The 14,426-nt window shown below is 54.7% G+C and overlaps 3 protein-coding genes across 3 annotated transcripts; 1 reads left to right on the forward strand and 2 right to left on the reverse strand.

Annotated features, from left to right (window-relative positions):
* On the reverse strand, positions 1-5,576 carry hex-1 (Woronin body major protein; the record flags this gene model as incomplete). The annotated part of the gene is made up of 4 exons (XM_066130689.1): positions 1-608; positions 681-994; positions 1,408-1,723; positions 3,890-5,576. The coding sequence occupies 4 exons, from the start codon at positions 5,574-5,576 to the stop codon at positions 1-3; spliced, it is 2,925 nt and encodes a 974-aa protein (XP_065986663.1).
* Positions 5,577-7,202: 1,626 nt separating this feature from the next.
* Positions 7,203-10,537, forward strand: mtr1 (Ribosome quality control complex subunit 2; the record flags this gene model as incomplete). The annotated part of the gene is made up of 3 exons (XM_014689081.1): positions 7,203-7,235; positions 7,299-7,613; positions 7,679-10,537. The coding sequence occupies 3 exons, from the start codon at positions 7,203-7,205 to the stop codon at positions 10,535-10,537; spliced, it is 3,207 nt and encodes a 1,068-aa protein (XP_014544567.1).
* Positions 10,538-10,758: 221 nt separating this feature from the next.
* Positions 10,759-13,247, reverse strand: G6M90_00g059990 (uncharacterized protein; the record flags this gene model as incomplete). Its single annotated transcript, XM_014689082.1, has 2 exons — positions 10,759-11,058; positions 11,103-13,247. 2 exons carry the CDS (start codon positions 13,245-13,247, stop codon positions 10,759-10,761), a joined length of 2,445 nt encoding a protein of 814 aa, XP_014544568.1.
* Between the last annotated feature and the right edge of the window lie 1,179 nt (positions 13,248-14,426).

Raw genomic sequence — 14,426 nt, forward strand, 5'->3', positions numbered from 1 at the left:
TTACAGGCGAGAGCCGTGAATGACCTTCATGTCGACGGCGAGCTCACGGCCGCTGTCGTTGAGGACAAGGACACGGACACTGCCACGGCCCGACTCGAAAGCAGTCGACAGGCGAGCCCACAGGTTGGACTGATCAATGACAGGCAGGCTCTGCTTGACATCGCCAGTCTCAGTCATGGCAACAATGTGGCCACCCTGCATGTCCAGGACACGGTACTGCTTGAAGACGGGACCGAGCATGGTCTGAACAATGACGCTTGGAGCGGGGTTGGAGACGAAGGAGGACTCCTCGTGCAACTGCTTGGTGAACAGGTCGACACCGAGGTATCGGTACTGGCCAGTGGCATTTGAGGTCGAAATGCGGATGACCTGGCAAGGGCGGCCCTGGAGCATCAAGAAGTCGCCGAGGCGGATGTGGTGGCAGGGAATGGTGACGGTGTTGGGCACATAGGAGCCACCAGACTGGACCGGGCGAGGGCGGGTCCCGGTCACCCGAATGTCCTCCTTGATGTCCACGTCGACGTCGACGTGGTCATGGTGGTGGTGGTGAGGGTGCGCAATCTTGTCGGCAAGCTTGTGGATGCCCTGGCGGAAGGAGTGGTAGTGACCTGAAGCTTCATTAGCGACTTGTACTTTGGAGATGCCACAATTGTGGACAGGGTGGCAGACAGCCAACATACCGTCCTCGTCGTAGTAACCCATGTTGGACTTTTGTTGTGCTTGGCTGAAGCGAGCAGGCTCAACGGTCTCGTCAGAGAACTTGACTTGCTGGTGAACAGAAGTCTGAACAGGTCGTTCTTCAACGGTGTACTGATTGACACGGACGTCCTCGGTCTGGTGGTACTGAGGGCGAGTAGGAGCGTCTACGGTGGTGTGATAGACGGGGCGGAAGCGTTCACGATATTCACGCTCAGCAACGTCAATGGGGGAAGAGTAAGGCTGTTGGTGAGTGTCGATCTCAATACGAGTGTCGGTGTACTCAGTACGTCCTGGTCTGGAAGGATCAGAGTTAGCTGAAAAGATTTGTGTTTTGGTTGGATGTGGCCAGTAGTTTCTATGTCAACAAAGCTTTTGTGGTAACCGAATGCCCCTGACCTGGGGGGGTATGGGGCGTATATGAAGACCCCCTGCAGAAGCAATGCGTGTCCGATTCGAGGCCTAGAACGGGGCCTCTTTCGTCACACCGCATTATTCTGTCACTTCTGGGCGGAAAGGGTGGGAATTGGTGACCACGGGCGTTGCGCTCGCGGCACGCAGGATCAGAGAAGGGTCGTTCCCCGAGCCGCAGACTGGAGAGAGGGGAGGGGAGCAGATGTCGAGGATGCGGCAACATGTGAAGCAGCAGGTCGAGAGCCACACGCAGAATTGGAGATGAAAAAGAAATCAGAAGAAAAAAAAAAATCTCACCGGAAGTCTTCCTTCACGAATTGCTCCTGCTGGAAACCGGGACGGCGGTGACGCTCTTCGCTGAAACGGACCTCTTCTTCGCTGAAGCGGTGCTCGCGGTGCTCGCGGTGCTCTCCACGCGGGGGAAGATCGACGTGGGCAGAGTAAGAAGAGTATTGATCTTGCCGTCCGGCTGGCTCCTGCCTCTGAGGGAGCTTGACGTCAACCTCTTCGTGAGTCTGGACGGCGGTTTGCGACTCGCTGTCCCGATAAGTCGAGGGGAAGATGCTGAAAGGGACGGGGACGCGGGCTTCAAAGTCCAGATTGGCGACTTTTGCTGGCGCGAGAGAATCGGCTTCTCATACAACCCTCCGTAGCTGATAGCACGAAAGGAAGACAAGAAGGATTCCCTGGCTTCTGTTCCTTGAACAAAAGTCGAAGAGAGGAGAAGGGGAGGAAAAAGGGCGTTGGGCCTTTTTGATGTCTTCTTCTTTCTTGCAGGGAATTGAAGTCTTGTCTGTTGTATGATGTGGTTGGAGATAATTGGAGGGGAAGGATCAGGTCGGAACTGCGGGCAGACGCACCAGGCTTTTGAGGACGAAGAGCAGGATTGGATCAGGTAGGGCCATTGCGCAGCATTGTGTTGCCAAGCAGGGTGTGTCTATTAACCGTCGTGTTTATGCCGGCTGGGGTTTGTTTACTCTGGTCCAAAGAGGAATAGCTCCGCATCTCATCTCCACCTGAGCATCAGGAGAGCCAGCTCGAGGGCGTCGAGTCCGTCTCAGCAACCCAACATCTGTCCGTCTCCAACCCAGAGAGGCCTGTTCGTCAGCTGCATTGCACCAGATGGTTGCAAGAGGCGAAATTGGTCCCTTCAAGCCCAGTTTTCATACACGTTTTATCGGTCCGTACGAATGGAATGCGGGAGGCGGGAGGCGACTGGGGGGGAGAAGGGCGCCTTGTTCCGACAAGGACCAAGGAGCTTCAGGCACACAGCCATTGGTTCTCCCATGGCACCACTCGTCTCCGCGGATGGTGTCTCAGACACGGTCCTTAAATTGGGCCGTGTTGGGTTCATTGTATTTCTGCGTTGTGGAGCTCAGCTGGTGCTGATGCAGAAAGACGTCGACGGATGCCGAACAATGCCATTGCCAGATGGACAACAAGAAGCCGGGAAGCCAGCACGTACCAGTGCGTCTTCATTCTTTCTTCTTTCTGCCGCCGGCCTTGAGTTCCAATCCGATGCTTCAGGGGGCCACCCTGACACGGGGGCGGATGCCGTCGTGTGAATCTGCCATTGGATTGATTCGCTTGATTCACCACCCGGCTGCAGAACAACTTATGCAACAACACGAGTGGACAAGGTGGACGCTGCGGACATTCCAGCACCTCGGGCAGGGCGTCCAGAGGAGGCTGGCTGTTTGGACGACAGCCGTTATTAGGTTTGCCTGGCGCGTCGCCCTGCAGACAGACGGTACATACAATAACATACCTTGGCGTCCGAATCCACTTGGGCTGTTCAGATACGGTGCTTTTCACCTGACAACACGTTGGCAAGTTTGCCCAAAAGGCAGCTGGCTACATTCGAGGGTTGTAGTGCCAGATCAAGCTCATGCTAGAGCATCTGTTGCACGATCCGTCGATGCATCGAACGCGGCCATCTGACAAGGCCACGGAGCTTGTCAAGTGTGTCAAATGTCGAAATTTGGGCTCTCCAGGGATCTGATACGCTGTTGCTGTGCCAACAAGAACTCGGACCCTTGCTCTTGGCTGGTGGTCTATTTGGTCTATTTGCGTGTGGCGCTAAGCAATCTGCAGCTCCCGGCCATGACCGTACCGCGTTTCCGCATCGCGTGTTGAGATGGGTGCGGGTCGCGCAGACGGGGTTTGCCTCGGCCATGATGAGTAGGATTTGTGATTTGGACTGAGCCTGTGACGGCGATTTCCCGTCTCTACGGAGACTACGGAGTACGGTAAACAGGCAACAATTGACCGACGACATAATGCATCGTGAATCTAAGGAACTCCTTGTGCTCCGTAACTAGGGCCATGATACTGTTGAGAATTGATACCTCTCTGTATTCAGATCACGTAGCATTGCTGTGGTTTGCTCAATAGCCACTGCGATACTCAATTACTGTCTCTAAGCAATCAATTGAGCTGGATCAAAGTACATATGAGTTGCTATTTGTAGCCACGCCCAGCACGATGTTTGTAGTAGCTACCTTTTAGGGCGAGGTGTTTTTGACTCGAAACGCGTGCAACCAAACTCGAGAGAACCCAAACCGTAGATGAATGTCGCGGCGACTTCGCCCATGTGGCTTGGAAATTTGTTGAGCCAATGAGAGGCCAGTCTGCCCCCATGTTTTGTCCTCTGTGCAAAACTTCATTTTCAATATCGTATATTTAGCTAGCCAAGTTGTAGTTACTACATGTAGCGGCGGTTGATAGACTCAAGGCCTCAGAGGCCAGACGAGCACCCCAGATCTATTCCTGCATTTACCGCCTTCGGCGTCCCACGCAAACCCGCAGATTGCACAAACGGCACGTCCTATCTTGAGTCCTGCCGCTGTCTGTCCACCTCCACACGGGATGATGCCAGTCGCATCGCGACACTTGCTTGATGCATCTGGCGTCTCGGGCGAGTAGCTCTCGGGGGACTTGGGCGGCCAGCGGACGGCGCCCGTCGTATCCAGGCACCTGCTGCCCGTCACATCCCAGGCCAGCCCGCAGACCAAGCAGGCAGCCTGCCCCGTCACCAGCTTTGCGGCGGCGGGCGCCTCGATCTCCATGGCCCTCTTGCGGAGGTCGGCACACGTATTGTGCACCTTGGCGCCCAGCTGCTGCTGCTGCTGCTGCTGCTGCTGCTCCTGCTCGTCGGGCGGGACGGCATCGACGCGCTCGCAGGTGCGGAGGACGTCGTTGACGCTGTCCAGCCGCCTCCTGCTCTTCTCCCCGTATGACAGGAGCGCCAGGTCCGCGGGCCGCTCCTGCCCCGGCGTCACGCTCTGCAGCGCCCAGAAGACGCGCTTGAAGAAGTTGATGAGCGCCGCCTGGTTGTCGTTGCCGCTGATGTCGTTGCGCGGCGGGCCCCCAATCGCCTCCTGCGCCGCGTTGACGCCGTCGTCAAACAACTTGACCGTCTGGCCGATGGGATGGTCCCAGTCTCGCAGCCGCCTGAGCACGTCTTGCAGGTACGGCGCCAGGATGCTGAAGCCCACCAGCGTCCCCGCTCTCCCGTGCACCCGGAAGCCGCTCTTGACTGCCGCTGGCTTTGGCTTGGGTTTCGCCGGCCTCGCGTCGGGTCCGTCGGCGGCGTTGGCGGTCCAGGGCACCTTGGCGCTTTTCTGCTTGGACGAGTGGCCGAGCTGCGTCATGCAGCTGTCCTTGCCGGCACATGCAGAAGTAATCAGGTCGTCGAGGTTCTTTTGCACGTCCTGCGCCTTGAATTGCTTCCACGGGTCCTCTTCCCACGCCGTCGAGAGCCGAGGGAACCCCGCGAGCTGTGGTGCAACGCCCGCGCCTCGTTGATTCTGGAATGTGTTCTTGCTAAACTTTGTATTCTTCTGGAAGGCCTTGAACTTTTCGTTTCGCAGCCTCTCTTGGGTCACCTTGCCGATCTTGGGGTCAGAAAAGTCATCTAAATATGTGACTTGCCACCAGCCTTCGATCTGCTCAAATGGGATAAAACCCACAGCTGCGTGTTCTTTTTGCGCGGGATAAGGGGAGTATTTGCCAAGGGACTTGTTGACATTTACTAATTTTTTATCAGCGTGGATCTTGTAAACGAAACCCTTTTCCTCGGGCTTCTCATCATTAATGGCGAATGTGAGCGACACGCCAGGATCAGTACTTGTCGAGACATAGCGCGTATATTCCGCCGTATCTCCTGCGGCGTGGCGAAACAGGCTGCTGCCTTCCTGCATCTCCACGTCAGAGAGACTACTGCCTCCATATGATTGTGACTTCTGCAGGCCTCGTGAGTAAAATCCGCCATCCTTTTCAACGTCCTCTGGGGTCCTCCCGATCTCGCCGCGGTACACATGTGACGGAGATTCGGCATCAACATCGCCTAACTGGCGACGGTCGAGCGTCGTCTCGATGCTGCGTCCTGGTTCTGGTGGGTGGCTCCGGCAAAGCCCAAGCAAGAGTAGCAGCGTGGTTGTCAAGGCCCAGAGGCTTGTCTTCATCGCGGAAGAACGTTGGAGGAAATGATACTATCGTAATGCGGCGATGCGGTGCTTAACGGTGAAGGCCCAAGTGCGGGAGTCAGTGCTTACTCTCTGCCAAAGCATGTGGATTAGCACGGCAGCATTGCCTGCGCGAGGTTTATATATCATACATTGGGCGAACTCTCCTCAATATCTTCTGATTTTCCCAGAAGATGTGTTATTCGGCCCTTTTTCCTTGTCAACTCATATTGGAACTCGGGCGTCACGCATGACCAAACGCACAAGGGTTCGATTATGCCAAAAATGACGGTTTTATAGCATAGCTGCGAACAAGTCACGATGGCTGTTATCGAGCCAGCCCGAGTCACTACCCATGCCTCGCCCTACCATATCAGAACTCATACGATGGGGCGCTTGCGAGTTCCGAATAAGGCAGAGCGTAGCACCGTTGCCTTGATTGAAGCCCCAATCTTAACACAACGATGATATACCCTTAAGCATGGATATTGCCTTTATTAATATAATAGCCGATGGCTCATTGTATTGATAGCTGCAGGATCCATCTCTACCCAATCCCAATCTTCCAGTGCGCTAATCTCATTAGTTGTTAATCTTGCCTGCACCTGTCAGGCAGTCAAGAGCACGCATATACATAAGCTGGATATAGGGGGGATTGGGCCAAGGACCGAAACTCGTAGATTTTTTTTCTCCTCGACTCGATGGTCAAAGCCCATAACTGCCGTGAAAGCACCTAATCTCACCTACAATTTATGCAAACAATTGATGTCAGGCCATTCCTCCCTAGGCCCTCAACCAACTACTAGCGGCTCACACTAACCTATTCTTCCTGGTACACGCACAATATATTGATCTAATATTAATGGCGTGGGTTACGGGTCAATTACAAACGCAGCCCGGCGTGGGTGGGATAGCCGATTCGGAAACGAACTGCAATGGCGCTTCCCCAAAGTAAAGTATTGATCATTTCTAGATCTCTAAACTAATTTTTTCATTTCTTTGTTTAATGGTACCCAATTGTTTTGTTGGCCTAGAAACAGTAACTATCAACGCAAGTGATGCCGCTCTGGCGTGGTCGTGTAAGTCGAAACACAACAGCACCTCTCTAGCCTCTGTAGTTAGAGACTCATAAATAGCATGAATTAATTCTAATTCGCTCATTCAATGCTTTTATATACAAATAGTGCCTTTTTAACAGAAAGGCACACCAAACGGCAATCGAACCAAGCATAGCATAAGCAATTCGCTCAAACAACACAGGCTTGCACGAGGCCTATCAACAAAATAGAAAGTCATAGTAATAAGGTGCCCCAAACGTAAGCAAGGCAAATTTTATTCAATAAAATACAAAGGCATAATGTCAAAGGGAGGTTCTGTTTGAAGTCTGACGCTTGCAGTCAGCTGCCCCAGCACGTGACACCATGTCGTCACTCTTTCGAGCTTCTTGACTCAGCTCGGCGTGAGCTGCCCCGCGATGACAGACGCTGTCAAACCATGTGTGTCCTGCCCCACGTTTGACGAATGTTCCCGAGGACTGGAGTTGAACCACCAAAAAGACTTCTGGCTTGGTTCAACCCGATTATCTAGGTACTTTGCAAACCGAGCCAGTACACTCCAAAATCCAACATGAAGCAAAGATTCTCGTCATTGGATGTCAAGGTGCGTTGCTGCGGATCCGCCTCTTGAAGCCGCCTCTTCTAACACCGCGGCGTGCTCCGTTAGGTAATCGCACACGAGCTCAATCAGAGCTTGGTGACGCTACGTCTGGCGAACGTGTACGACCTTTCGTCCAAAATCCTGCTCTTGAAATTCGCCAAGCCCGATAACAAGAAACAATTGGTTGTTGATACTGGATTTCGCTGCCACTTGACGGAATTTTCCCGAACTACAGCTGCTGCTCCGTCGGCTTTCGTGGCTCGACTGAGGAAGCTCCTGAAAACGAGGCGATTAACTTCAGTGTCGCAAGTTGGCACTGACAGAATTCTGGAATTCCAATTCAGTGATGGACAGTATAGGCTTTTTCTAGAGTTTTTTGCGGTACGAACCACCCTACCGACTCAACCGTTTCAGTGGGTGGCAAAAAAATTTAACGAAATACACAGAGCGGCAATATCATTCTGACCGACGCCGACTTGAAAATTTTGAGCCTTGCCCGAAATGTCTCGGAAGGAGAGGGTCAGGAACCCCAGCGCGTTGGCCTGCAATATTCACTCGAGAATCGACAGAATTTCCACGGCATTCCTCCCCTAACTAGAGAGAGGGTACAGGTGGCCTTGAAGTCGGCGGTTGACAAAGCTGCCGCCACTCCAGCGTCCAAAAAGCTGAAAGGAAAGCCCGGCGGGGACTTGCGAAAATGTCTGGCCGTATCTATTACTGAACTCCCCCCGGTTCTCGTTGACCATATCTTGCAGTCGAATAACTTTAAAACGGCTGTCAAACCGGTCGATATTCTGGAAAACGAAGTACTATTGGATGAGCTTGTCAAGCTCCTATCAGAGGCACAATCTTCTGTCCAGGACATAACCAGCTCCGAAATATGCAATGGCTATATTTTTGCAAAAAGGCGGGATGGAAACCCCATTCAAGAGGCCCAAGGCAGCGAAGCAGCGACAAACCGCGACGAACTACTATACGAGGACTTCCACCCATTCATTCCTCACAAGCTTCAGGGAGACCCAAGCATAAAAGTGCTAGAATTCAAAGGCTATAATCAAACAGTGGATGAATTCTTCTCGTCATTAGAGGGTCAGAAGTTAGAAACGAGGCTAAACGAGAGAGAAGCAGCGGCAAAAAGGAAGCTGGATGCAACCAAAGCAGACCAAACCAAGAGAATTGAGGGCCTGCAAGATGCCCAGACATTGAACATGCGCAAAGCGGCTGCGATTGAGGCAAATGTTGAATGGGTACAAGAAGCTATGGACGCGGTCAATGGGCTTCTTGCTCAGGGCATGGACTGGGTCGACATTGGAAAACTCGTCGAGCGAGAAAAGAAGCGCAAGAACGCTGTGGCAGACATTATTGTCCTTCCCCTCAATCTTGGTGAAAATCTCATTACGCTCAGCCTAGCTGAAGAGGAGGAGGAGGAAGAGGAGGAAGCGGATCCATTTGAGACAGATGACAGCGATTCCGAAGACGAAAACGAGGCCAGTACCGTTTCAAAGAAAGGTGAGAAGCCGGTCAAGGGTTTAAATGTTGAAATCAATCTCAAGCTGAGCCCATGGAGTAACGCTCGAGAGTATTATGAACAACGGCGGACTGCAGTTGTAAAAGAAGAGAAGACGCAACAGCAGGCATCCCGGGCTCTCAAAAATGCAGAGCAGAAGATTGCGGAAGACTTGAAGAAGGGACTCAAACAAGAAAAGGCTCTCCTGCAGCCTATCAGGAAACAGTTGTGGTTCGAAAAGTTCCTCTGGTTCATCTCTTCCGATGGGTACCTTGTCCTTGGTGGAAAAGATGCTCAACAAAATGAAATATTGTACAAGAGATATCTGCGAAAGGGTGACGTATATTGTCATGCCGACTTGAGAGGAGCGCCAAGCGTTATTATCAAGAACAACCCAAGCACGCCGGATGCACCTATACCTCCAGCAACTTTAGCCCAGGCAGGCAACCTGTCGGTTTGCGCCTCTGAAGCATGGGACCAGAAAGCAGGCATGGGGGCATGGTGGGTTAAGGCAGACCAGGTTTCGAAGTCGGGGCCCGCAGGAGATTTCTTGCCAACTGGTAGCTTCATGGTGCGAGGACAGAAGAACTTTTTGGCCCCGGCACAACTTCTACTCGGTCTTGGGATCATGTTCAAGATTAGTGAAGAAAGCAAAGCGAGACATGTCAAACACAGAATACACGATGTTGACTCGGCTCTGGGCTCAGACACAGCGACAGATCGCAACGATATGCAGAGCATTGCGTCGGTGGCAGACACTCAGGAGAAGGAACCAGAAGACGACGTAACTCAGTCTGACAATGAAAGTGATGACGGCCAAGAAAAGGAGGATGCCCGCGCAAACCCCCTTCAGGCTCCTCCTGATGCTGCAGAAGACGACAGGGTAGACGAAGCCACTGGTGCAGTGTCATCCTTGAACCTCACAGAGCAGCCAACTGGTGAAGCCGATGGCGAGGATGAGGCAGCAGAAACTGGCACGAATCGAGACGAGTCGGAACTGGCGACAGAAGCGTCCGAAGCACCTACCAAAACATCAGACACGACGACTCAAACCGCCGGTACACCACCCTCTCATTCCAAGAAAGGACCTCCTAAGCGCGGCCAAAAAGGAAAAGCAAAGAAGGTTGCTCTCAAATACAAAGACCAAGACGAGGAGGACCGCGCCGCCGCCGAGGCACTAATCGGCGCAACCGTCGGCCAGAAACGACAAGAGGCAGAGGCCAAGGCCAGGGCGGACAGGCAAGCCGAGCTAGATGCCGCCAGAGAACGACGTCGTGCCCAACACCAGCGACAGCAGAAAGAAGTCGCGGAGCACGAAGAGATTAGGCGGGTGATGATGGACGAAGGCATCGAGGTGCTCGACGCAGATGAAGCCGAGAAGACTACTCCTCTCGATGCCCTGGTCGGCACTCCCCTGCCGGGGGATGACATTCTCGAGGCCATCCCCGTATGCGCGCCTTGGAACGCCCTCGGCAAGTTCAAATACAAGGCGAAGCTGCAGCCCGGAGCCGTGAAAAAGGGCAAAGCCACAAAGGAAGTCGTGGAGCGCTGGAAAGCGGACTCCGGCAAAAAGGGCGCCGTGGACGAATCCTCCCTTGATTCGGAAAGGATGTGGCCTCGCGAAGTAGATCTGATCAAGGGCATGAAGGTGGAGGAGGTTGTGAACTGCGTCCCCGCCGGCAAGGTGAGAGTCATGATGTCTGGCGGAAGCGCTGGTGGCAGCGGAGGAGGAAAAGGCGGACAAAAGGGCGGCGGCAAGGGCGGCGGCAAGGGCGGCAAAGGCAAGGCCAAGAAATAGAGTTTTGCATAGGGGTCTCTACTAAAAGCCAAAATAAATAAAAATAAATAAATAAATACATGGGTGGATGAATAATGAACCAGACAGTACAGTCGCCTGGGCACCTTTGCCAACCTGTTCCGTCGTCCCGCGTATGCCTGCTGGATGTCATGCCGCAAATCGGTTTCGCTACATCGAATCCAGAACCTTTCACTACTACCCAGGTACCCCAACTTGGGTAGTTAGACCCTCCTCACATCGTCTGGCATCCTCGCGATGCACAGCTCCCTACAAAACTCGCCCCATTGGCCGCTCGTGCCCTCCCGCACCGCCTCCTGCAGATCCACGCCGTACCGCTCCCGGTACGACCTCTTTACAGCCTGCATGTGCGCCGGGTCCCAGTGGAAGCGGACCAGTCTCGAAATGAGCAGCTCCCGGCGGAGACCGTCCTTGCGAGACGCCGTGAGTGCGTGGTTGAGCAGGAGCGCGTCGCGGACGGGCCTGTTGATGACGCCGTTGAGAATATGAGCCAGTAGTTCGCCCTGGGGAATGGTTAGTGCCTGTTCCTTTCCTACTATTCACATACCTCGGGGATGGTGGGAGTACGTACGACTAGATTGCCGCTCTTCTTGAGCGCTTCCCTCGCAAAGTTTGCCCGGTAATGATGCTCGTATTCCTGCAGGACATGCCTTAGGTGGGCGTCGCTTCTCTTGACGACAATGGAAATCATGGCGCTTTCGCCGCCCTTTTCGGCCTTGACCGCCCTCCGGAGGTCGTCAACGTCCTGGTCGACGAGGTGGTAGTCGATGGGCATTCTGCGCCCGTAGGGATCAAAGTCGTCCATGCGGCGCTCGTCGAGGACCATGAGCACGGCCTTCTTGAACTTGTCCTCCTTGAGCTCCACCTTCATACATTTTGTGAGGCTGTTGTCGTACTTTTTGTCGGTGAATGCATCCTTGATGTGGCGGATTTCGTCGTTGGTTCTGCCCATGAGGGACTCGATGAGTAGCTCGCGCCGCGTCTTATCGCCCTGATACCAGAAATTGGCCCAGTATGCCTCCGACTCCCATTTGCCCAGAGCGACGGCGTAGCAGGCCTTCATGAGGTTGGGGTCCTCGTCCTTGAGGCGGGCGCGGATGTGCTTGGCAATGTTGACACCCTTGCGGTCGGAGCCCGTCTTCACAATGCGTTTGTACTGGCTGCGCAGCTCCATGACTTGATCGTGCGTGAGACTGGGGAGGATCTCGATGAGAGGCCGGATGTCGGGGGTTCTGTCGCCTTTGAGGGCTCTGGCGAGCCTGGTGGCAATGTCTTCTGGGTCGTGGAAGCGCGCGCGGCGGGAACGCTTCTTGCCGTCGGGGCTGTCGACGTCCGAGTTCAGCGGAGAGAGGGCCTCGATGACCCTGGGGTCGCTGTTGGGGTCTTTGGAAGCGATGAGGAGAGGGGACGGCATGGGCGAGCAGTCTTGATATGTGCCCTTGTACGATTCCAGGAGCGGCGAGGCGGGAGCGGCGGCAAGTGACAGGTTGCTTGAGCGGCCGGTGTCAACCGTTAGGCTGGACATGCGGTTTGTTGGCGGTTGGGGGGACTTGTCGCGCGCGCCGCCACGGCGGTCTCTTGAGCGGTCTCTCTCTTTGCGATCTGATTCTGGGGAAAGGGTTGCCGGGCCGGGAGATTTGTCTCTTCGGCGGTCGCGTGATCGGTCTCTGTCGCCGCTGCCAGGCCCAACTGTCAAGACATTGGCGGAATGGCGAGGCTCGTCTCGGTATGAAGGCTCACGGCGAGACTTTCTAGCGTCGTAGGGATTCTCGGACGGGCTGGCCGGCCTTTGTCGGCGATCATCATCGTCCTCTCGACCATACCTCGAGGACCTCTTGTCGCTCACTTGAGAAGCAGAAATGTAGCTGCCATAAGTAGGGGGCGACTCTTGTCTCCGAGAGCGAGACGGCCCCGGAGGTTTGCCGTAAGCCAAATCGTCCTCATCTCGCTCCTTCTTGGACCTGCTGTCGCGGTCACTCCTCCTGTCCTTATCGCGCTTTGAGTACTTGTCGTCGCGATTGCCATTGGTGTCGTCGTCATCATCATAGCGACGACTGTACTTTTGCGGGAGAAACTTGAGCTTATCGTCGGAAACGTCGTCCCGCGAGCCTCGCGAGTACTTGTCTCTAGGCGGAGAGGCGTCACGGATCCCAGGGCCCTCGTCTTCTCGCGCATACTTGTGAGACCGACGAGCTCGCGGGTCATGGTAGTCGTCATCTGATCTATTCATCCTCTCGTACTTGGAATCCCTGGGATCAGCATATCGCACATGGCGCTCCTTGTCATGATCCCTCCTGGAGCGATCGTCGTCTGGAAACGATCCAGGCAGCTGACTGGAACTTTCGCGCTCTGTCTTGTCGCGAGAGCTTCGATGAGAGGATTCCCTCGGCGGGGAGGCCGTCTTGTAAATAGGTCGCGCATCATCATAGCTGTAGAGCGATTGGCTTCCGGGGAGCATAGCATCCATGCCGCCTTCAGGGGGGTAGGGCAATCCCCCAGCATGGGCCGAGTCGCGGTGGCCTCGAGACCTGTAGCGATCATCTAGGTCGTCCTCGGGATAGACGTAGCTCGGTTCTCGCACGTCGGCAAACCTGGTGGCGCTCGAGGGCTCGGGATCGTCTCTTGGACGCCGGTCGCGAGACCTCGACCTCGACCGGTCTCGTCGGCGGTCGTCTTCCACAGCAAGAGACATGTGGCGATGGCGTTTTGGGGTTCTCGGAACAAAGCTGAGTGGGTGTTTGCGTGCTGGACCTGGCAGGTCGTGATGCAAGGCGCATTCAATGTTGGCCAGGGGCGACCAGCGGCGTACCAAGACGAGGACAGACGCGAAGTTATAGCCAAGGAAGGAGGGAAGGAATAGTCTGGTGCTGATAAGAAACAGCACTTGAGGAGCTCTGAAGCTGACAGGCACTAATAAAACAACCAGACAAGTCACAAGGCGCACATGCATGTGCATGTATCGTCCATGTCTTGACTCTTGCCCCTCTTGACGGCACCCGCTGGGCCAACCATGACGTCCACGGCCCAGTTCAGCATTGGGTGTGACTGGTGTCTGGTGCATGTCCACTGGCGCTGGGATCTGGTGCGCTTGGCGATTGCCCCAGGCGCCGACGGACACTGAAACAACAGATGCAGCGGCCAGGACCGACGGCCGGGATCAACTGGTGGTCGTCGACATGGGGTCGAGGCACTGGGTCAACCCTGAATGAATCCCTGGTGCCACGCCCGGCTGCACCCTCATTGATGGTTCAGTGTTCCAGGGGGCTACCATTTAGGCCAGGGGCTAGCGGACGCGGCGTCGCTGGGAGCCAATCGAGCGCTTGAGAGCTGGCACTAGCACCAGACTAATCGCGGGCGCTGGTCAACCCAGCGCTTCCTCCTCAGAGGGCTGAGCACCCACGCCTTCTACTAATACACAAGTCCGGCCAATTGTGCTCCACATGTCGACGGGTGCACATTGGATATTTTGACCACCACGGGCATAACTTCATTTACTGTGCGTTGCGCCAAAACGTCTCATCATCAACCGATGGCGCCCAACCTGGGTGCTGCATTGCCGGCTATGCCGCAATCTTACTGGGCTTTGCCAGGGCTGGGCTGATTCATGTGTTGTGGTTGTTGTGGTTGTTGTTGTTTTTTCCTCGTTTCCCTCTTTTTTTTTTTTTTTTTTTTTTCATTCTTCCCTTTCTTGTGCCGTTGATGGCCGATAGAGTTGGAGAAGGACGGGCGGGGTGGCTGACGACTTTGACCTCGAAGCTTGCCAACCATCCACACCAGACATGATAACATGATTGTTGGCAGCACGCACCGACGCGGGATGGGCCGCCCTTAGTCTTCGCCAAACACCCACCAAGACCCGATGCGCCTCTCC

This window comes from Metarhizium brunneum, chromosome 3 (genome assembly GCF_013426205.1).
Source record: "Metarhizium brunneum chromosome 3, complete sequence".
In the NCBI taxonomy this organism is placed as follows: Eukaryota; Fungi; Ascomycota; class Sordariomycetes; order Hypocreales; family Clavicipitaceae; genus Metarhizium; species Metarhizium brunneum.